This window comes from Erithacus rubecula, assembly GCF_903797595.1.
Source record: "Erithacus rubecula genome assembly, chromosome: 12".
Lineage (NCBI taxonomy): Eukaryota > Metazoa > Chordata > Aves > Passeriformes > Muscicapidae > Erithacus > Erithacus rubecula.
The window spans coordinates 6545279-6567471 of NC_136664.1; the positions used below are offsets into that span (position 1 = coordinate 6545279).

Genomic DNA, 22193 nt, shown 5'->3' on the forward strand with positions numbered 1-22193 from the left:
CCTTTTGAAGAGCATGTGGATATCACCCCATCTCTGCCTTCCAGGTCACAACAGTGACATCTGCAAGTACTTGAGTACAAGTGGCACAGAGGTTAAACTGTCCAGAGAATTTGCAGATGCAGCTGTGGGGAGGGCTTTCAGGAAGTTCTGATTCACTCCTTATTAAAGCCCTGCTGGATTTTGTAGAGGAAGAAGCTGTTGAGTAACTGGAGGCTCAGGGGGTGTTGTGGGAGTCACAGAGGAGGCTGTAATATGCTGGACCCATTCCTAGGTGGCGATAGCAAATTGTTAATGATGCAGGAAAAGCCCAAGTTTTCAGGAGGTGTTTTGAGGAAAGTTGGAGTCTATGTTTTCAAAATACTTGTGATGAGTTACTCCTCACTCTGGTACTCCAGGATAATGCCAACTGCTTTCAATAGGGGTACACTGTTTGAATCAACAGGCCTTGATAACTTTGACCTAGAAATACTAGAAGTGCTGATGTTGTTTTTTATTCTGTTTATTAGGAAATTTCAGAAGATTGGCTGAAGTTGGCCAATGCTGGAATGACATGTATGCCACTGCCCTCATGTTTATTTCAGGCAGAATTTTAGGAATAGGAATCTGGTTTTTATTAATAAATAACTTACTGTTAGATGTATAATTAATGCCACTCAGCTTATGTTTACAGTGAGTACAGTAAGTTCACTCTGTAAACAGCTCTGGCTTGTTGTTTAAGATGACCATGGTAATCTGATAAGGCTGACAGTCCAGATTTATGGCCCCTAGTGTGGTGCCAGGTCCAGGTTCAGCACGACGCAACATTTGAGTTGAAAAAGTAAAGTGCAAAGTGCTGAGTGAGCAAATTTCCTTAACCAGTTATATTAGTGGTTTTCTAGGGAGAACAAGATTCAAAACAAGCTTTTCCCAGGCATTGTTGCTGTTTGTACCATGTTGTCTTCAAGGCCTTTATCCAGTCACTTTTTACTGGAATTCACTTCCATTGGTGCTACAGCAAGAACTGACACACTGGAGCTCAAGTCATAAAGAAACAGGAGGGTTTTTTCAGTAGGATCAGCTATGAAACCTTTATTTCTTACACTGCAGAACCAGTAATGTCTGTGTTGGCCCAAGCATTTAGTGAGCTCATCCCCATGATTGGTCACAGTCTTGTATTTCTTACAGTAGCCTTACCCAGTACATGATGTGTTAGCACTTCACTGCTTAGATGTAACTGCTGACAAGTTCTTGGTAGGTGCTTTGTAGTGCCAGGAGTGTTTTGTATGCAGAAGATCTAGAAGTTTGTATTTGTATAGTATTATGAGTAGGTTAAGAGATAAATTGATTTAAGTTATTATCTGAATTATAACTTATCAACAGCTTCATTAGAGAAGTTCTGAATTGACACTCATGTGACAGGTCTGGTTTTGGGGAAACTAAAATAATAGATCAGCAATGGCAACAGAGCAAATAAAAGGGAGAGTGGAAAGGAGCCACAGTTTTAAGAATTCAAAAATATTTCAATGATATTTTTACTGGATGGAGACTTAGCAGTGGAAGTTTGACAGCAGACTCTAGAGCCCCTATGGCTTCCTCCTTTGTTTTGGCAAGTCAGTTTGGCACTGCTTTTGTGCTTGCTGAGGGTGCTGCCTGTGCTGTTGTCCCTGTCTTTCATGAAGATTTGAATCTGGTGCTACTGTCAACAGCTTGTTTGGAGCTGATCCGAGGGAAGATGGAGCTGACTCCTGGGACATCTCAGTCTGTTCCTCTTGGATGTGTGGGACTAAACAGAGGAAATTACTCACCATTTCTAGACTAGAATTTGCTGGGAGTCCTTCACGCCTTTCACTCCCAAACTTTCTCTGAGGTTCAAAATCTTGGACTGTGGCATGTTTCAGTCTTGCTTCATTCCCTGACTTTCCACTGACATTCATTTGGTGTGGTACAATAAATAAGGCCTTAGACATGCACTGACTATTTTGTGCTTTTCTCAGAAATCCTGAGCATGTGGGTGCTGATGTCTCAGTGTTGTAACACTATTTTACAAGATTAAATTTCTAGTGCCCTTATGCTATTGGTGGTTTTGGAGGAAAATCCTGGTCAGAGAAGTGCTCCAGCCCACCTTTGCAGGGCTCTGTTTTCTAATTCTGTGTGCTCTTTATGTGCCTCATTGCAGGATGTGCACTTCCTGCACAGTCCCTTCCATAGTCCTTTTGCCAGAGCCATCACTCCACATTTAACAGAATCTGCACTACCCTTGGGTAGGTAGGTCAGTAGATGGCCAAAGCACCTTTTGCTTCCCTGAAGATCCAGCCATATCCATATAAAACACAGAGGTCTGGTTTTAATGTTGTATCACTTTCTGATAGAAGTCTGTCTCTTTGTGAGGTGTGGCATTGATTGTGCAGTTCAGAGGAATGCTCCAAATGAAATTTCTGGGATATACAGAAGAGAGCAAGTGGGCAGGGTGCAATCCCTGAGCCCAGCTGTTACCCTTAGCACAATGTTACTGGCAGAAGAAATACAAGATATTTATATGGAACTGACCACTTTGCATTGAACTCCTCTTAGACATTTGAGGGTTGTGTTTGAAGCTATCTGCAGAATGGGAAATACTGAATCTCAAGGGAAACATAGAAATCCTTATCAACTGTTAGAAGGAAAATACAGATTTGAGGATGCAAAATCTGTCTCTCTCCATTTGGTACACCTGTGACAGCACTTACAGACAAAGCTGCAACTGTCTGAGAATTATTTTGTTAAATGCTTTTGCAGGAAGATTTTGGTTTTGGGAAACACAAGTGTTTTACAAAAGAAGTTTGTTTCACCTCCAGCAAAACAAAAGAGAAACAGATTGAAATGGGAATGATGTGTTCTGATTAAAGACTATTAACTTATTTTCTGTTACTGATATGTGAAAATTAATATTGGGATGAATCAAGAGTGGGAATGAAATTTTAAAATCCTCACAGAAAATGGTGTCCTGAGAGCTGTAGCAGTTCCATGTGGCTCTGCTGAACTGGCTTCACTGCTGTGCTGTTCTTTTGCCTTGTGTTTTGCAGGATGGGATAAACATTCCTATGGGTACCATGGTGATGATGGGCACTCCTTCTGTTCCTCGGGGACAGGGCAGCCCTATGGCCCCACCTTCACCACTGGAGATGTGATTGGCTGCTGTGTCAACCTCATCAACAACACCTGCTTCTACACAAAAAATGGCCACAGCTTAGGTAAGTGAAGGAAGGTGTTCTCAGGAGAGGGATGCCCCAGCTCTGCTCTCCTGCTCTTTAATACTTTCCTTGTAACTCTTGTCCCACACCTGTGAGTAAGGTTTAAATGGCAGAGGAAGAGAGCAGCTGTCAGCAGCTGTAAATTGGCACCAAGACAGAAATACTTCCAGCAGGTAAAATGCTTTCCATGCTGCTCAGTTTGTTTAGATAAGTTAGAATTTCATCCACAGCTTCTACTGCTTTCCTCTGCTACTACACAGTAGGTGAGATGTTCAATGGCTGGACAACAGGGAAAGAAAGAAAGAAAGAAGTGGGAAGTCTAATTATTGTGTTGTTCAACTATCTCCAAAGCCACAGTACCACTGTCTTAATTTTTGAAGGGACTTGTCCATCTGAAGGCCTCAACACTTTGGTCTGAGCATTCCCAAAGCTAAACATTAATTCAGCACAAGAGGTCTTATTTAAGCACTGAGCTATAATTTGGTTCATTTCATACTTGTTTCAGTAACTGTTTTAAAGACTTAAAAATATTGCCCAAATTAATACATCAGATGTTTTCCAGGCATCTGTTATATCTTATTTGTCTAAAATAGAAAGTTTTGGCCTTTTTGCCCCTAAAATACCTTTTCCTTTGATGACATGCTCTCCATCCCAGATAAATTCTTGTGGTTTTTTATCACATAAATGTGCAGTAAGTTTTTGTAAATTCATCTCATTTTTGTGCTGGAATTCATTTGATTTGGCAGGAGGGATGAGCACTCCTTTCCTTTGCTTCTCCTTACTGTGTCAATTCTACTTTGTTGAATTCAAGATTAAATTGGTAGAAAAATACCAAAAATACCCTGCTCAAAACACTTAAAAGAGCAAAGATGCTTTGAGTTACTGGCTGGGCTGAAGGAAGGAGTGGGATTGGAGTGCAGTGTGTTCCTGGAGAGTGCAGGATTTTTGGTGAACTCTTGGGAAAAGTACTTGGGCTGCCCAATACTGGAGAGAGTCCAGCAAAGGGCTGCCAGGGTGGTGAAGGGTTTGTCTGTGCTAGGAGGAAAGGCTGGAGAGCTGGGATTGTTCAGGCTGCCCATGTCAGTCCAGTCTGGTAAGACAAGTAGAGGCTTGAAAACAACAGCTGATGTTGTAGAGCTGGAGCTTTTGCTTTAGACAAGATAAAACAATAGCAAAGAGGTAATGAAATATCTTCAAAAAAATCTCATTTTAGTTGCTCTCCTTCATTTTTATCATGTATTTACACAGAAGCCCTGTAGTGGTTTGTGCTGTGCTCCTCTGGATGGTTTTTTTTTCTGTTGTTGAAGTGGGTGGTTTTCCAGCTTCATTGTTTTTCACCCTGATGGTGCTGTTACTTTTCATCATAACAAAAGTGTGTGAGTCAGGAGGCCAGGTCTTCTAAGTAATGAATACAAGTTTGTTCATTTGAAATTTAATTTCTTTCTAATGACCATAATCTCCAGAGTATAAGCTATATCAATTGAAAAGTTTAGGTTTTCCCCTTCTCTGTTCTGTACCCAGGACTGTGTTGTGTCTGGGCAGATGAAGCCAAATAAACAGCCCAGTTCAGTAACTTCTGTGTTACCTTTTGTCATTACCATCCTCTGATTCTTTGCCTCATGTCCTTGCTCAGGGATTTGTTTTGTCTGGGACATTCAGAGTTCTTTACAGCAATGAATTTATCTAGTCTTCCTTTCTAAAATTTAAATATTCCTTTTCCTTCAAAGATGGGGCTTTTTTGGATGGAAAGCTCATGGTTTTCTAATCTGACATTGAATGACCCCTTGAGAAATAACCTATGCCAGTGGGAAGAAACAGGAATTGTTACCATCCTTAGAGAACAGCATCAGTTCTAAACACTGCTGTCCCTGGGTGTCTTCTTGAGCTCTTCAGATGTGCAGTGCAATGATGTGTCTGGGACAAGAACAGGTAGCAGCCTCTCCTTAGCATTCACAGCTGGCTCCTGTGTGCACCAGCTCTTCTTTGAGCTGTGGTGGCACAATGGTTGTACTGAGAGAGGAGAGGTGATGTGGTTAGAGGTGACAGGGATGGAGGTGCAGAGCTCAGGCCTTGCTGGGTGACCCCACAAAAGCTGCAGGAATGTTTTACTGCCTTCCTCCAAAAGCAGAATGAAAAGCTCATCTGAGGAGGCTGTTGGGAAGGGCAAGCAGTGTCTGTGTGTGTCACTGATAAAGAAACAGCATCCAGGAGAGGTGCTCAGGGGAATGGTGAGGAGAGGAGCCCCTTGCCCAGGGGTTACACAGAGCAGAGAGATGTGAGGAGGGGATGAGACAGGTGTCAGCAGAGGAACTAATGCCAGATGGAGGCAGGAGCAATGATTTGGAAGTCAGAATGCTTCCTTCCCTGAAAGAAGCAACTCCTTGAAGGTCTTGAACTTCCAAAATATTTAGTGCTAACCTGAGAATCTCATTTCTGTGTTGTGTAAACCCAAGGTTTACCAGGAAGGGGATGAATGTGTTTTTTCTAGGTGTTCCCTGACATAAAGCTGTGAATGCATGTATGTATCCTCCTAGGAGATGAGGTAATTGTGTAATCCTGCTGCAGATGCCAAGAGTATTCATGAGACTAATCAGCCCCTTTGTGAGGCCAGTTAGCTTGAGAGCAGGGTTTCAGAGTTTGAATTTGTCTTTCTTTTAATGTAATTACAAAAAGCTTTGTCTTTGCAGTTCACTCTTCACCATTTAAGTCCTCTCCTATTCTTCTATTAATTAGACACCCCCTTTTGTTTTCCTTGCAATTTCTTCTGTTGCTTAACTGTTATCTTCCATTGTCTCCATACTTTTTCATTTAATCAGATCCATCAGGAGCACTGTATAAGAACTGTTTTCTTGGCCATCACAAATTCTGGATGTTCTGGTTGGAGCTAAATCTTGAACTTTATTTGGAGACGTCACATGAGAACTGTTTGACATCGTATGTAGTCTTAATTCTCTGTTCTGGAAAATGTCTTGAATGTCTTCTGGCTGCTGATGAAACACTTTTGACAAGTTCTGAGCAGAGTGCTGGCAGTAAAAAACACAGTGAGATGTGGCTAGAAGTGTGAAGAGAATGAATTTTGAGAGAAAGAGGGAGAAATGTTGGGGCATCAGCCATTTAGCAGAAGGTCTTGGACCAGGACATGAGGAGGAAATGTGACTGCTGCAGGTCTCTGGGTTTAAGTGGATGAGTTTGCTCAGGGATTAATGTAGGAGTGTCTCAGATCTCAGACTTTGACAGCAGACCAAGGTAAATGGAGCAGCAGGGCTATAAAAAGAGCATGCAACCCTCTGAAGTCTTGGCATAGAAAACTTCCCATAGTTTGAGTTCTAGTGCAGGCTCTTGGAAAGACTAAGTTAACCTAAAAAGTAAAATATCTGTTCTGCAGCCAGTTTGGAGACTAGGAGAAACATGATGGGTAATAATGCAAAAGTCTGTTGTCAGAGACATACAGGTGTCAGTCCCAGGTTTAATAGGTTTGACCCCAGAGCTTCAAATGAAGTTTGCAGAGAGCAAAGGCATTGGCATGTTCAAAACAAGACTTCAGATGAATCAAATATAAGATCACAGAATCCTGGAATGGTTTGGGTTGGAAGGGACCTTAAATATCATCTCATTCCAGCCCCTCTGCTGTGGGCAGGGACATCTTCCACTAGACCAGCTTGCACAGAGCCCCATCCACCTTGAACACTTCCAGGAATGGGGCAGCCACAGCTGCTCTGGACAACCTGTGCCAGGACCTCACCACCCTCATTCCCTGTGGAGATGAACAGAAAATAGTGTGAGTGCTCTGTGTGAGCAGTTTTACCCAAGTGCCCTGACTGGAGGATATCTGTTTCCAAGGGCATGCAGAGCTGTGTGGGTTTGGCAGTGCTTCTCCTCAGCAGCACATTGGAGAATTATTCAAGTATTTTCCTGGGCTGGCATTTCCTAGTTGCTCTTTAGGTTGCCCACACTGCTAAGCGTGTTGTGTTTATTGCAATCCAGCACTGCTTAAGAATTCTGTGCATTACAGATGCTGGAGGAGTGCCCTGCTGTGCAGGCAGTGGGGTGCTGTGGCTGATCACCCACATGTGTGTTGTCTTGTGCAAATTGAATTCTGTAAGTGGCCAGTTGTGAGGCAGACTGGATGATTGTTGCTGGGTGGAGAGCAGAGATGGGCTAGAGGGTCCACAAACACTTTCTGTGCATGGGGTCATGTGTAACTGCACTTCAGTCATGGAAAGTGGGAGTCCTTTCTTTGGCTGGCAGGTGAAGATGTCAGTCACACTGTGCCCTAGCACTGAACCTTCATTTCATGTCTTTATGTCACTGCTTGGATGATCACATCAACTTCATGGACTTAGAAGGGAGGCCCTTCACACACTTGCTCTTGCTTCCTGACCTCTTGATTTATCCAGTTTAAGTCTTTAAGAAGGTTGTGGTTTTAAACTGGATCCAGGCTTTGGAGGGGCTGCAGAGAAAGAAAACAGTTTAACATTCAAGCTGTGATTATTTCACTTTCTGCTGTTGCCTTTCCTGCATGCAGGTGTGTAGCAGTGCAGATGCAGAAACTCTAAGCAGACATGTCTGTGCAACAGACCAAGTGCTGTTTGCATAAAGCATTTTATTAGCCTGAGTTACACAACAGAATGTGGAAAACATACATTTGTCTCATTGTAAAGGCAATATAATAAGTTTATTTATAGAATCATACAATTATTTTCTCTGGGAGAGATCTCTGGAGGTCAAGCATCCAACACCCTGCTGAAAGCAGGCCCAAACTAGATCATGTTACTCAGAAACTCATCAAGTTTTACTCTCCAAGAATGGAGATCACCCTGGGGACTTTTCTGGTCCTGATTCAGTGTTTGACCAAAATTCATACTGAATTTTTCTAATTAGAATTTCCCATGTTGCAGCTTGTCTGTGTTGTCTCCTGTCTCCTGCCACATGCATCTCTGAAAAAGCCTTTTATACCCTCCTAAATGACAGTTGTAGGCAGCAACTGGTGTCTGCCCTAATGTTTTTGAGAATGAACAGAGACTTTTCCCTTGGCCTGTCTTTGTCTTGCTGGCCTCTGTTGGACTCAATTCAGTCTTACTGTGTCCTGTATTGGGGAGCCCTAAAGTGAGCATCATAACCAAAGTGGAGACTAGCAAGTGTTGGAAGGGAAGGGAGAAATCCCATCCTTGAACCTACATTCTCACTAATACAGCCCAGGATGGGGTTGATCTCCTTTGCTGCAAGGACCCACCACTGGCTCCTGCTCTGCTTGTTGCCCAGCAGGACCCTGAATCTTTTTTGCAGATCTGCTTTCTCTCCAGCCAGCCTCATCCTGTCCTGTTTTCTGGGAGTATCACAACTTGGTGGCAGGGCTCTTGGGTTGCTTTTGTGGAGCTTTGGGAGGCTTGTGCTGGATCATTCCTCCAGCCTGTTGTCCCCTCTGCTGTTTGGTGACACCTGTGACACCTGTGAGTGAGCCTGCTGGGATCACACTTCATCCCACTGTCCAGGTCATTAGTGAAGGCATGAAACTGTGTTGGCCCTGCCATTGATCCCTGAGGAGCAACTCTTGGACTTTGAGCTGCTGATCACAACTTTTCCATCCTGCCAGTTCAGCCAATTTTCCACCCACCTTGTGGTTCATTTAAAAACCATGTGCTTGTCCAGGTGCTGGAGGCAGCTTCACACAGCTGCACAAGCCTTGGCCACCTTTGGCTCTGAGAGGAGCTGGGGCAGAGGAGGGCTCCAGTGGACAGCAGGCTCAAGGAGATTGGCCTCATTCTGGCATAAGGGTAGGAACAAGCTTTCATCCACCTTTTCATCCAGCTGAGCAAAATAACTGCAAAGTGAAAAAAAAAGGTTTGAGTGAGGAACAATATCTGGGCAAAGTGACAAGGTGAGAGAAATGCTTACTGTATGTTTTCCTCTGCCACCTGTTCAGCATCACCTGTGTGCACAATCTTTGGTTGGGTTGTAGACAGGGTGCTCAATAAACAAGGTCCAAACTGCCAGGATGTTCATTAAACCATATTGACTATATGCTATGATGTTAGTTTAACTTTATGGGCTGTTTGTTTAGTAAAATTTCAGTATTTCTTTCCGAGCATTTGATTTGGATCTGTGCTGTTTTGAATAGAAGTTACTTGTTTCCTATCTTGACTCCTAAAACTGGTTTAAATTACCATTTCAGACTGCTCTGGTAATGTTACATTGCTGCTCTGGGTTAAAATAGTCCTAAAATTAAAACCAGAGGGTGGTGTTCTGCTTCTGCAGTGCCTTCAGTGCCAGGCAGAAGGGAAGGAGGAGAGGTGGGACGTGTGTGAGAACTGGGTGTACTGGTGTGGGTACCAGCACACACATGGGGAAAGGCTGCAGCTTCCAGGCTGACTCCTGGCATGGTGGCTGGGAATCTGGATTTAGCTCAGCCTGCTGAGGTGATGGCAGCAGTGTCCCCTGAGCTGTTGGTGGGGGTGACCCAAAGCCTGTGGGTCTGGCTGATCCATCTCCTGTGCTGCTGGATCCCCTTTGGCAGGAGAGGGAGGGGAGGCAGCATCCTTTGGAGCAGGAACTGGCCTCTGAATGAGATGCAGAGCTGTGCCTGGGGTAGTCTGGCTGTGGTGAGTGCTGTCTATAGCCAAAACTCTGTTAGCCATCCAGGCAATGGCTGCCTCAGCTTAATACCTATTTTCTGGTGTGCCAGATGTAAATAAAAAGGGAAACCATGCACTTTGTTTCCATCTTTTCTCTTTGGAGCTGTATCAGCTGAGTTGGGGCTGAGGCTGTTCTTTGCACAGTGTTTTCAGGTGCTCCTGGCTGCAGCTTGGTGCTGTTACAGGGCTGTTCCCCAGCTGTAATGCCAAGTGTTGAATATTCATTCCTGTTTCTCTGCCTGATAAGAAAAACCTGTTACAGCCTAAACCAAAGCAATTTTATACTAAAACTCTGTTTCTGACACCAAAGTGAGTCTTGAAAACTAACTCCTTGCTAGTAACAGAGGGAGAAGCAAAGGAAAGAGGAGCTGCTTTTAGAAAATCACATTTTTGGGAGAGATGTTGAAAACATTTAGGTTTTTTCCTGAACCTTTTTCCAGATGCAGAACCTTGCAGAGGAGGGGACTGGGGAGGGAAGTTACTTCTAAATATGTAAGGTAGTGAAATGCAGGGTCAGAGCTGAGATTTGAAAATGCAGTAATGTTTTGTAGCATGTTAAGGATCTAGGCAAGCAGGGAAAAAAATCCTTTGTCTTTTTAATTCTAATATTTTTCCCCCCACAGGTATAGCCTTTACAGACCTCCCTGTAAGTACACCTATTTTAAGTATTTTAACTAAGAATGCAAACAGAAGGGAGGGGGAAGAGTGTGGGGGTGTGATTTTTTGATTTTTGGGGTTTTTTTTTTTTGGTTTTTTTTTTTTTTGTTTGTTTGATGCCCTGTTGGAAAAAAACATAACACAGATCACTGAATGATGTGGATGCTCCTTTTTCTGAAACTTTGTAATCCTGTGACTGGGTCTGTGGGCTACTCACATGCCTCCTATCATCCCTCACCACCTCTAAGAATATGTTGCTCCTTCTCCTGGAATTAAAGCATGGATGCAAACTTTATTACAGGTCTTCCAAATGCAGCTTCAACTCTGAGGAGGAGTACATGTACATAGTTACACTGATGTCTGGTCAGGTCTCACAAAAGCACAGAGGGTCACAAACAAGAAAATCTTCACTTTTTTCTAGACCCAGGTGTTCCTGGGCAAGGAAGATGTGTTCAGTGAAAAAAGGTAAACCCAGGTCAGGCATACACCAACACATCCACTGCATCCATCTCATACTTGGGACTTCTCCCTAAGGTTGCACTCGTGTCTTTATGGTTAATAACCCCAAATTAATGTCCTCTGACAGATTTCTTAGTTTCAATAACTTTTTTTAGGCCTCCAAAGTGATCCATTTTCTTGGCTGACTTCTCTGTTGTCTGGAAGAAAGGTTGCTTTGCTTTGTTCTGTATTTCCTGTGAAAAAAATTGTCTTGTTCCTCTAATTTGTATTGTGAGAAATAATGGCTAGCACACCCTGTTCACCTTCCCAGTGGGATTTAGGGCTTTTCAGATTTCTCCCATACTCAGCTATGGCCTGCACTTAAATTGCAGTGATTTGATTGGCCTTTTCACATCAGCTGTCAATACAGGGTGGGGGTTTTTTGTTTTTTTTGTCCTAGGGCCTTTGAACTTGGTAACATTGCAGTTACTGTTTCTGTTCTAAACCAGAAACTCTTTATGTGGTTTGTTTCACAACAGTTCATTTACTTGGTCCAAGTACAGTTTAATAAAGTACAGTAATAGTTTGCCTTTCCATGAGGATTAACCTTTTGGAGTAAGCTGTTGTGTTAACCTTGCATCCACAGCAAGAAGATGCTTCTCTGATGTGTCCCTTAGTTTTTGGTGCTGTTTGTTTTCCCTCTGGATATAGATTGCATTAGTGGTCACAGATTTATCATATTCCTTTTAATTTTTTCACCACTTTATCTTCTCATTTGGCTAGATTTCTTCTTCTGCAGCAGGAGCAGTCTCCATGTTGAGATAGAGAATGGCTCTTTAGGCTCCTGTCAGTCAAAAATAGCTGTGCAGCACATGTGCCACTGCTCTGCCATTTACAGCTCAAGTCTTGCTGTGGAGCTTCACAGCACAGATTTGGCAGGTTGGAATTCCCTGTCCTGCATCCTTAACTTGCATCCTGTTGATCCTGGAGTGCCCAGTGAGCTGACATAGACATTTAATGTTGGTGTGTGAGCTGTTCAGCTCTGTGCTGAGTCTCTGAGGGGCACAGGGGGTGAGCAGCTGGGGGAGCAGAGCAGACAGAAGGGTGTTTGTGAAGCAGTGCCAGTGAGATTGAGCTCAGAACTCTCCTGGCATTGCTCTGTCCTGCTGTTTCTTCATCACCCTCCCAGGATCTCAGGCTTGTTTGTCTGTGTGTCTTGTGCAGAGATGTTTTAGTGTGAAACTGGGAGAAGATCTGGCCAGGGTGGGTTTTGGCAGATGCCTCGTGGTGGAATCTCCAGTGGTTAAATGGTCTCTGTGCCTTTACCAGCCAGTTTGCTGAGCTGTTTTCTGGGGAAATCCCCTCTGGCTTTTACAGCAGCAGCTAATCCATAACACTTGTTTTTCTGGGCCAGGAAGGAGAACAGCTGATGCCCTGTAGGGCTCCTACTGTTAAGAATTACCCTTCATGAGATAATTCCTCTATAAAAAGAGGAGGAGAGAGACTTTGTGGGGTCCTTTCACCCCTTAACTATGGATGGGAACAAGGATAGGAGACTTGTGCCTACAGGTGGATCTAGGTCATCCCTCTGCATATGCAAAATTGCTCTGCTGGCAGCTTCATCCTAAGGGTGCCTGCACCTGACTTCAGCATTCTCTTTTCCAGTATCCTTCTCTTGGATTACTGCCTTCTTCCTTCACCCTTGCAGGTACCAATGTGCTATTTCTGGTCCATTGGTTGTTCCAAGCAGTTGAGGTTACTGCCTTTTCTTAAGAAGGGGATTCCAAACCCAAGATAGACTTTGGTTTAAATATAATGAATATTGTCAGAGATTGTAGAATTCTTGAGGCAATAGAGAATGTGAAGTTGATCACTTGCAGGTGACATTTCTCTTTTTTTAGTTCTCTGATCCAGGCTCAAACACAATATCCACAATAAGGTAAAGAAGAGAAGGTATCCATTATAGGAAAGAGATGGAATATGGTCTGTGTTCTTCACCTACTGAAGCTGCATTTCTGAAAATTTAACTGCCAACAAGGAGTGTGAACAGCAAACCTACCTGAGTGACCCATGAGGTGCTGTGGTTTGAGCAGCTGCACATGGATTTTTTGGCTCTGATCCACTCCTCATTACTCACCCTCCAGGAGGGCTTTAAGGGAACTCTGCCTTTCCTTGCATTGCAGCCTGAGGGCTGTTGAAGCTGACTGGTAACACACATCAGTCAGAAGCTTGGCCAATAAGCCCTAATACTTCTACACTTATTAAGCTTAAATTTTAGGGTTGGCATATCAGTGAGATCACACAAGGAATTAAATTGGCCCCTCAAAACATTGCCAGATTTGAAATAATTTACTTGAAATGCTTGTTCCAAAGTTCCCCTTTCAGAGGCAAATGGTGAAGGCAATATTTTGCAAAATTCACAATATTAGGAAGTTGAAATGGATGCTTTAATTTGAAAACCAGGGACACGTGTTGAAACATACTTGCTTTGGCTTGTTTCAGTTTCCTCTAAAGGGTGTTTTCATTTGTACAAAAATACAGTGATAGGAAAAAAAACATTTTGGCTTAGCACAGGCTGAAGTTAAAACCAAAATAACTGCTTGAAATAGGAGTGAATCCCCATGGAGGGAAAGAGGGAGTTTTCTTTTATTTTTTTTGCCAATTTAAGTCAGTGCTCAGGCCCAACTCTTATTTGCACAAGCCTGGATCAGATCAATCCTGCCTGGAGGTTTGAAGGAATAACAGAAGATTAAAAAAAGCCAGAAGAACCCAGGGTGGGATTGTAGGAGTACAAAGGGACAAGGGAATTAAGAACCAGGTCAAGATGAACAAGGGGGTTGTGAGCAACTGGCAGCCAGCATCAGGGCAAGAGGTGGGCCAAATGTCACAGGGAAGGTGTTCCTGAAGAACTTGGCAGGAAAAGCATCTCCTGGGTCAGTGGGCTGTGGGATTGTGTCTGCCTGCATCTGGCAGGGTGCTGGAGGTACATGTAGTTCCCAGCAGCTGCTAAACAGAGAATACATTCCTCTTTAAAAAAAGGAATTTTACCTCAAAGATGATTTGAGAGATGTAGAGGGTAGGTGGCTTCTGTTGAAGATGAATATAGCCAAAAGTGATTGGAAAATACATGGCATCTTGTGAATTGGGGTGGGTTTGCTTCTGATTTCCAAGTATTTTGGGTGTCTGATCCCTGGCTTTGATAGCCCTTGGGTTTAAGATACTGAGAAGATAATAAAAAGTCTGAAGTATGGACTGTGGAAAATATCTGATCCCTCATTAGAGATACTTCCATGTCAGCCAGTTTTGAAAGGATGGAGGGACTAAATGTGATTGCAGCATTTTCCTCTGGTAGCTCTTCCTTTATCATGCTGTATTTACTTTGCACATCCCTGACCTAGAGGCTCCCTTGGTGTGGGAGCAGGAAAGGAGGAGGTGTGGTGAATCACCAGTAATGCAGTCATACTGATCTCTTTTCAATTTCCAGCCTCTATTTCTAGATTCGTTTATTTCCTTTGTTTTTTGAGGTTTGGTGATTTCAAAGGTAAAGGAGGTTGGTCAGGCTCTTACCTAGTTCAGTTTTGAAAATGAGAACAGAGATGCTGCAGTCCCTCTTGGAACCCCTTCCAGGCCTAAATCATCCCCATCTCTGCCACAGTGAAGAATAAGTTGAAGAAATTTTCCAGATAATTGTAGGAAAGCCCATGTCTGTTGCTGTAGAGGGTCATCCTAGATTTCTGCTTTGGCTTAAAGAGAAATCTCTGCTGTTATAATATCTGATAGGGGTTCAGCCCTGAGCAAGGCACAGGCACTTCCAGACTTCAGTTCCATCCAGGTGTGCCTTGCCCATTGTCCAGTTTCTGGCTCCACTGTTTTAGAGCAAAGTGGAAAAAGCCCAGCACCAAACAGTTCCTGAGTGGCACGAGAAAGATTTCTTCCCCCACCCTGCAGACTCTCAGCACATGCTGTGGAGCAGAGAATTAGTGCAGTTTGTGTCTGTTTTACAGGCAGAAAAGTAATTTGTGCTTCACAGAAGTAACTTGACAGTGAATGGAACATCCTCTTGAAAAATGTGATCAGAGTGATGAGAACCAGGCACTCCTGTACCTTTTCTGATGCTATTTCTCTTTTCCCAACATTTAAGTGGGCTCAGGCTTTCCATTTATATCCATAAGCTTATTCTTAAAATAGCATGAATTCAGAGAACTTCTGATAGAATTTGAACACCTATTTTCTATTAGATCATCCTTAGAAGCTGAATTATTGGCTGAATTTTAGAAACACTTTCATGGTGGTAACCTTTTTATTTTCCTCATGTTTTGGTGATGGGTCGAAGCTTCCATCTGGATCTATAGACATTTTCTTAAAAAGAAATTCATCTGTCAGTAGTGTAATGTCTTGGGATTATCAAAGACCTAACATCAGAGCTTTGTTCCCTTTTCATCAGAGATGTGGAATACTGAGATAACAATTTCCAAGGAGCAGAAGACAGTTGAAATAGGAGGGAATACATAGACCCATTGATTGAGATGATGCACCTCTCATTTATTATTATTATTATTATTATATCTTTGATTGCAATTATTCTTATTATATATTGCCATTATTGTTGCTGTTTTTGTTGTTACATTATCTGCTGGCTTTTGAAGCTTGGTAGAAATTGCAGAAAACTAAAGCAGAAGTGACCATCCACAGACAGCAGTCATGGCCTCCATCACAGGCTTCTGGAGGATAGAACCCAATGTTCTGGTTTGATGCAATAACTTTTCCCAAATGCACAATAAGTCACAGGATTCCTTGAGAAATATCCAAAGAGCTGTTGTCTCTTCCAATTCCATTATATTTATTTCAGTTTAAAGAGCAGCTCTTTGGTTTTATCAAACCACATACCTGGAAGCAGAAGGAGAAAGCTGTGTTTCATACAGGTTTGTTTTTCTTCCTTCCCAGTCAAACCTCTACCCTACAGTGGGTCTCCAGACTCCAGGAGAGATCGTGGATGCCAACTTTGGGCAGCAGCCCTTTGTGTTTGACATTGAGGACTACATGAGGGAGTGGAGGGCAAAGATCCAGAGCACCATTAAACGTTTTCCCATAGGAGACAGGCTGGGAGAGTGGCAAGCCATGCTGCAGAAGTAAGTCACTGCCTTGCTCTTCAGCTTCTTCCCTTTTGTTAGGCTTGAAGTACTTCTTAAGTGCTAATTTGTACCCTCTTATGGCAAAAATTGCCACTCTCAAATTGTTCTACCCTCCAGTTGTTCTGTTGTTTAAGGGTATTTCCTGTGTAGATTGCTGCTTTTTCAAATGTAAAAGATATGGGAGAAGTTTTCAGGCAAAGACTGCATGAAAGCTTGTAGAAATGGAAGAACATACATTTTGGGGTGATGCACTGTGGGAGGGGAGAAGACACCATAAGAACTCTTAATACAGAAGAAAAGCCAGTATGTAAGTCAGCTGAGTTCAGAAATGAAAGAGAAAGAAAGCCTGAACCAAAGGCTTCCAAACCCAACTGAAAGCACAATTATGGCATTTTATAAATTTGTGAATATTGAAAGCACTTCTCATTGCATAAAGGATTGAGTGGAGCTTGATGAGAGCAGTTGGCAGGAGTTATCAGAGGTCAGGAGTGTTATTGATGCTGTTATTTGCCTTCCAAAATGGGACCAAATTAGAGAGCCAGGACCTCCCTTAATAAGAGCTGTTGATTCTGCTGCAGTGGGACCAATTTATCCCTGTATTTGCTCCTTGTGTTCTCCAGAATTTTTTCCTCTGATGTGTATGGTGGAGTTATCAGGGTCACCACTCTGCAGTTCCTCCTGTAGAGCTCTTGGGCAGAAGTACTTGCATTTAAAACAACTTCTTAAAATTACACACCTGCAGTGTACAATGTTATGCCTAAAAATGATTGCTGACTCATAAAAGACTTCTTTCTTGTGCTGGAAGTAGCCAAGTTGGGTGTATGCTGTGAGCTGTGACTTGATCAGATCAATGCCAGCTTCATCATGAGAAGCCTGTTTGAGATTCATCGTGAGGAGCTTTGAAATCCTGCTGCTGGCTTTTTAGATTTGTTAAAATCCAGTGAGCATTAACACTGAGTCACTGTGTCCAGGGAGGGCACAAGTGCCTTAGAAATAGTTTGTTGAGGAGGATGGTTTTGTTGTGTTTGTTTTCTGACAGTCATACTCCTCCCTTCCCAAGATTTTTTTTGAAAATACAACTTGCAAGCATGTTAATGTTTTTTAAATCAATGCTGACAGTCCCCAGATTAAAATATCTGTGAGCATGCAGAATTCATAAGGAGGTTGGACTACTGAATTGCTGGCAAATAAGTGATGGAAGAAATTTAGGACCAGAATGATTTCTTCCTTTTTAAATCTACTTGAAAGCCATGAACCTCTCTGAGGTGCAGATTTATGTCTATATAGGTTGTCACTGGCAGTAACACAGTATTGAGCCCTTACAAGTGACCCTTGGACAGCAGTCATAAATAATATTGAATATGCATTGAGATTCTTAATATTTTAATTTTTTTCCACTCCATAAAAGGAATTTAGAGCCTCCCTCCTGTTTGCAGAGGACCAGGTGCCTGTCTTGTAAATACATGTAGTTTAGACCCAGAAGTAGAACCTTGGTTATGTTCTAAGCAAGCTGAGTTTCTCAGTGAAATTGCAACTTCTGTTGCCTTGATTTCTTTTTTCTCCAGTGTGATGACTCTGTTTCACTGGTGCCTCACAATCTCCTTGTATTTTCTTTCTTTCTAGTATGGTTTCATCATATTTGGTTCACCATGGCTACTGTTCAACAGCAACTGCCTTTGCCAGGGTCACAGACACCACAATCCAGGAAGAACAGACCTCAATAAAGAACAGACAAAGTAAGTCTCTCAGGTGTCACTCCTCAAGAGTGTTCCCTTTGGGACTCTGCAGAGGAGTGAGTGCTGTTGAAATTGCTCCATGAGAGTGCAGGGCTGTCCACAGCACACTGCTGACCACGGAGCAGAGCTCTGGAACCTGTGCTAGGAGCACTTTTCCCATCCTCACTGCACCCTCTCCACCCTCTGCCATCTTTGCCTGGAGAACTGCCCTGTTCCTTCCTGTGCCTGGCTGCTCTGCTTGGCCTTTACCTGAGCTGAGATCACTGCACCAGAGATCCCTTTGGATCTGAGCTTTTCACTGCAGGCTGTTGCAGGAGGGACAGTTCCATTAGCCTGGCACAGGGACTCAGGCACATCCATTTGCTGCAGTTCCGAGTTAAGGATTCTTCCAGTCCCTCTGCACATTGTAATTTCAGGTAACTTTTACATGCTGAGGGGTTTTCAAATTCACATCCAATGTGTTAAGCTCACACTGGGTGAAGAATTTGTATTCTGTGTCTTTTTTGGGTGCTGCTGTTTGTTCCCAAGTGGCTCATCTCTCAGCTGGCAGGGCTGTTAGTGCTTTTGGTCCTGCAGAATAAGTCTGGCAGCTTTCTCCTCCTGTACCTTTTTTTAAGCTTTTCTATTCACAGGCTCAGCCTGCAGAATGGCAGAACATTGGTGTGTTTTCTGCATTCTCCTGGCTGCTGAATACAGGCCACATCCCTGTACCTTTCCCTTCCCTTTGTGAACTGTTTCTCGTGTGACTGTCACGTAGCAGAGCATTGTGCCCTTTTGCTCTCCATACATTGCATGTGCTTTGCCAGCATTCGGGTTCATCTGGGGACTCTGCTCTTAAATAACTTGCAGTGCTGCCTGTTAGTGCTGATGGCTTGGTGCTTCCCAGGCCATGCATTGTGCAGCCCTGAGCCCAGCAGGGTTCCCAGTGCTGTGGGTTTCACTGGCAGAGCCCGACGGGCGCGCGAGACGCGCGGGCTCGTCTGTCTGGGGACAGGTGACAAGGCAGATGGAGGGGAGGAATGCAGAGCCCTGAAGTTGGGGCTCGAGTAAAAGGTGTGAGGAAAACACAGATGGGAAAACAAAAAAAGGGGGAAATATGAAAGGGAATGACATCTGTGAGAGTTGCCAAACAAGACAAAGCAGAGCTGTCACAAGCAGCGAGACAGAAAATGGACGTGCAGGAGAGTGAAATGAGAGCTCTTGTGGTGGTGTGAGAGCCACGGCTTTGGTTCCAGATTTCAACTACAATAACAACCATAGACACTGAAAAGTGGGAGACAAGTCATTGCAGTTTGTTACTGGGATTGTTAATAAAGATTTACCAGGCTGTGCTTCCAACTGCTCCAACACTTTGAGAAGGCCACAGCCTGTTGTTATCAGAGGCCCTGCCTGCAAAGCACCTCACAGGCCATTCCAAACCTTCCCTCTGCTGGTTATAAGGAACAACAATGCAGTTTTAGTTTTAAGTACATGTAATTTTTATCTGTGAGTACACTTAATAAAAAGAAATGTGAGTCACTGTATATCAGCAGCTTCTTGGAGCTTTCAGGCATCTTGAAATCACTTGTGACCAACTGCAGGAACATACACAGGACATGAACACCCAGCATGATAAGTGTCTTAAGTGTCTTCTGCCTTGTGTTTTTGCACCTCCTAGAAGTGTACAAGTAGTTGAGCTGTTTCTAGTGTAGTCAACTGCTGGTACTTCTCTGGGAATACATTGAGGTGGACTTGCAGGAACGTAGTTTTGTTGATATCATGACTTCTGCTCAGTGGTAAGAATATTGTGGAAGCAGCACTGTGCTGTTGTTTAAGACCACAGACCCTCTAAGAATACTCCATTTATCTCATACTGAGCCATATGTTTGCTTCCAAGCTTGAACCAGAGAATGTAATATGAGGCTGACCTAGGAAGTTGCCCTCTGAAATTGTCACTTCCCCAGCAGCCTCCTTGTTTCCATTGCTGCAGAGCTCTGTGACTAAAGGACTAAAGTCTCAGAGCACCCCAACCTACCTACTTCATCCTTCAGATCCTTCTGCTCCTGATGGTTTTTTTGCTATGGAAAGATCCTTTCACATTTTCACAGGGTTTTCCTCACTCTAATCCATAATAAACCAAATATGGTCTCCAGTTCTCCCAAACTGCAAGGTGGTGATGGGGACCTGGGTGGAACAGATGAGACAGCTCTTCTGGCTGTTCCTGTGGGCTGGTCCTGTGTGTCACTAGGTCTGTTTTTGCTTTCAGGAATACAGAAACTAGTATTAGCAGGCAGAGTAGGAGAGGCCATAGAAGCCACCCAGCAGCTCTATCCCGGCCTCCTAGAACATAACCCCAACCTGCTCTTCATGTTAAAGTAAGTATGAAAAGCTTTATGCTCACTAATGCTGAAATGTGTAAATGAAGGAGGGAAGAAGAACCTGTCCAAACATCCAGTCTGGCTGCACACCTTGCTCTGAATTCAAACTGTTTGAGCTCCCTTTGGGAGTCCTTTGCACAGTGCTTGTAGCACTATAGATGTCACCCTTTTGTTGCTGTTCAGACCTAGTATAGCTTTGCCGCGTGAGGTCAGGCATAGGTGGGTGAATTTTAGTTCTGCTGACTGCCAGAAATTCTTTCAGAGCAGTTTCTTTACTGGCCTTGTGAAGATCTTGCAGTGCTGGAGCAGTGTCAGTCACTGTGAAGGTTCCTAGAAAGGCAGATGTATGGAAAATGCTGTCTGGGGTAGAGATTAAAAGAAAATAGTGTCCCAGTTCTCCCAGCAGTACAGAGTGGCTCTCCCAGACTTCTGAGACATATGAGGACAGTTCCCAGTAAAGCTAAATAAGGAGTTTTCCTCACTGTGTATATTGCATTTTTTTTACTCTTCCTTCTCTATTTTCCATTGGCCATCAGTATTTTTAGGTTGATTGGAGTAGTGAAGGAATGATGGTGTTTGACAGATTTAGTACCTTCTCCCTGAAAAAACCTCTCCAAAACTGAATTTTGGAGTACCTGCAGAAGCTCTGGAGGTGAAGCTGCAAAGGAACAGTTTTTTCTTAGTACAGTAGAATTAAACTTGCTTTTTTGGGAATGTCTCAACATCCATTAGCATCAAAGGTGATGTTTCTGAACTCCTTCCTCTGTAGCATCATCAGAGCACTCACAATACAAAGGCATCAGGAGTCAGAAATGTGTTTTTGAAAGTTTGTAGTGATACTGAACAAGTCTAAGCCACAGAGACATGTCTGAACAAGTTCAGGCCATGGTCTGCATCGTGTGCACCAGCTAAACTCTATTTAACTGTTTTTCTCCATATTTTACTGCCTAGTTATTTTTCTGCATATTTTACTGTTTCTTCACATGCTTAGCTGTTTTTCTGTATATTTCTTAGTTTAGACCAATGTTTATAACAAGTGCACAAAATAAGCAATTTTTAGGTGTTTTTCTGCAGCTTGTTAAGACCCTTCAAAGCCACTGAAACATAAATCGTGCTAAGTCAAGAAAGAAGCTGAAAAAAACAAAATACTGAGATTAAAAAACCCAAAATCAAAGCGAGCAGCAAAGTTCTAAACAGCAACCTGAAAAGTGAACAGCATAAAAACACCGATCAAAAAATGCGTGATCGCGTAGACAGTAGTCTTAAAAAAAAATAAAAAAAATAAACAATGGATCCACTTCTACATAATGACATTAATGTGGTGTCCCAAAGCCCTGTTTCTCCTGCAGCAGTTTCTAGGGCTTGCTGGCTGTCACGCCCCCTCTGTCCCTCTTGCCTCCCATGAGTGCAGGTGCCGGCAGTTCGTGGAGATGGTGAACGGCACGGACAGCGAGGTGCGCTGCTTCAGCGCCCGCAGCCCCCGCTCCCAGGACAGCTACCCCGGCTCCCCCAGCTCCAGTCCCAGGCATGGATCCAGCAACTCACACCTCCACAGTGCTGGTAAGCGTGTCCTGTGTCTCCAGGTGTGCTGGTGTCTGGCATTGGTGCTGTTTGCAGAGAGCAGCAGATAATAACAACTGACTTCTTAGGCGAAATAAGCGCTTTATTGAAAACCCAAACCATATTTATAGAGTGGTTCACACAGCTCAAGCAGGACAGTAGTTCATTGGACAATAGGAGAAAACATCTCCTGTCACGTGTATTATGTACTGTCCTTCAGTCAACACTAGATGTTAATTCCTGTTTATTAATTCCTATTTACAAAAAAGTGATCACCCTGGGGAAAGCTCAGGCCAGAGCTGAGAAAGTGTCTCAGCCTAGGAAAAATCCTCACAGTCTGAGAGTAAAAGACTCAGAACCTGAGAAAAGGCCTGGCTGAAATCTGCCTAGGCCTTCAGCAGTGTCCACATAACATTACCTGCTGCTTTCCGTGTGTTATTCTCTGAAATGTTCATTTCCATTCCCCTCCCAG

At 43.4% G+C, this 22193-nt stretch overlaps 1 protein-coding gene across 4 annotated transcripts in view; it reads left to right on the forward strand.

Annotated features, from left to right (window-relative positions):
* RANBP10 (RAN binding protein 10) overlaps positions 1–22193 on the forward strand; it is a 67998-nt gene that overhangs the window by 32885 nt on the left and 12920 nt on the right. For 3 of the 4 annotated variants that reach the window (XM_079316371.1, XM_079316370.1, XM_079316372.1), the window contains 6 exons: positions 3042–3209; positions 10465–10487; positions 15881–16065; positions 17692–17804; positions 20050–20158; positions 21573–21721. In XM_079316371.1, coding sequence (XP_079172497.1) covers positions 3042–3209; positions 10465–10487; positions 15881–16065; positions 17692–17804; positions 20050–20158; positions 21573–21721 — 747 coding nt within the window. Of the gene's footprint in view, positions 1–3041; positions 3210–10464; positions 10488–15880; positions 16066–17691; positions 17805–20049; positions 20159–21572; positions 21722–22193 lie in introns of those variants that run through there. The other variant, XM_079316373.1, reaches the window with a different exon arrangement.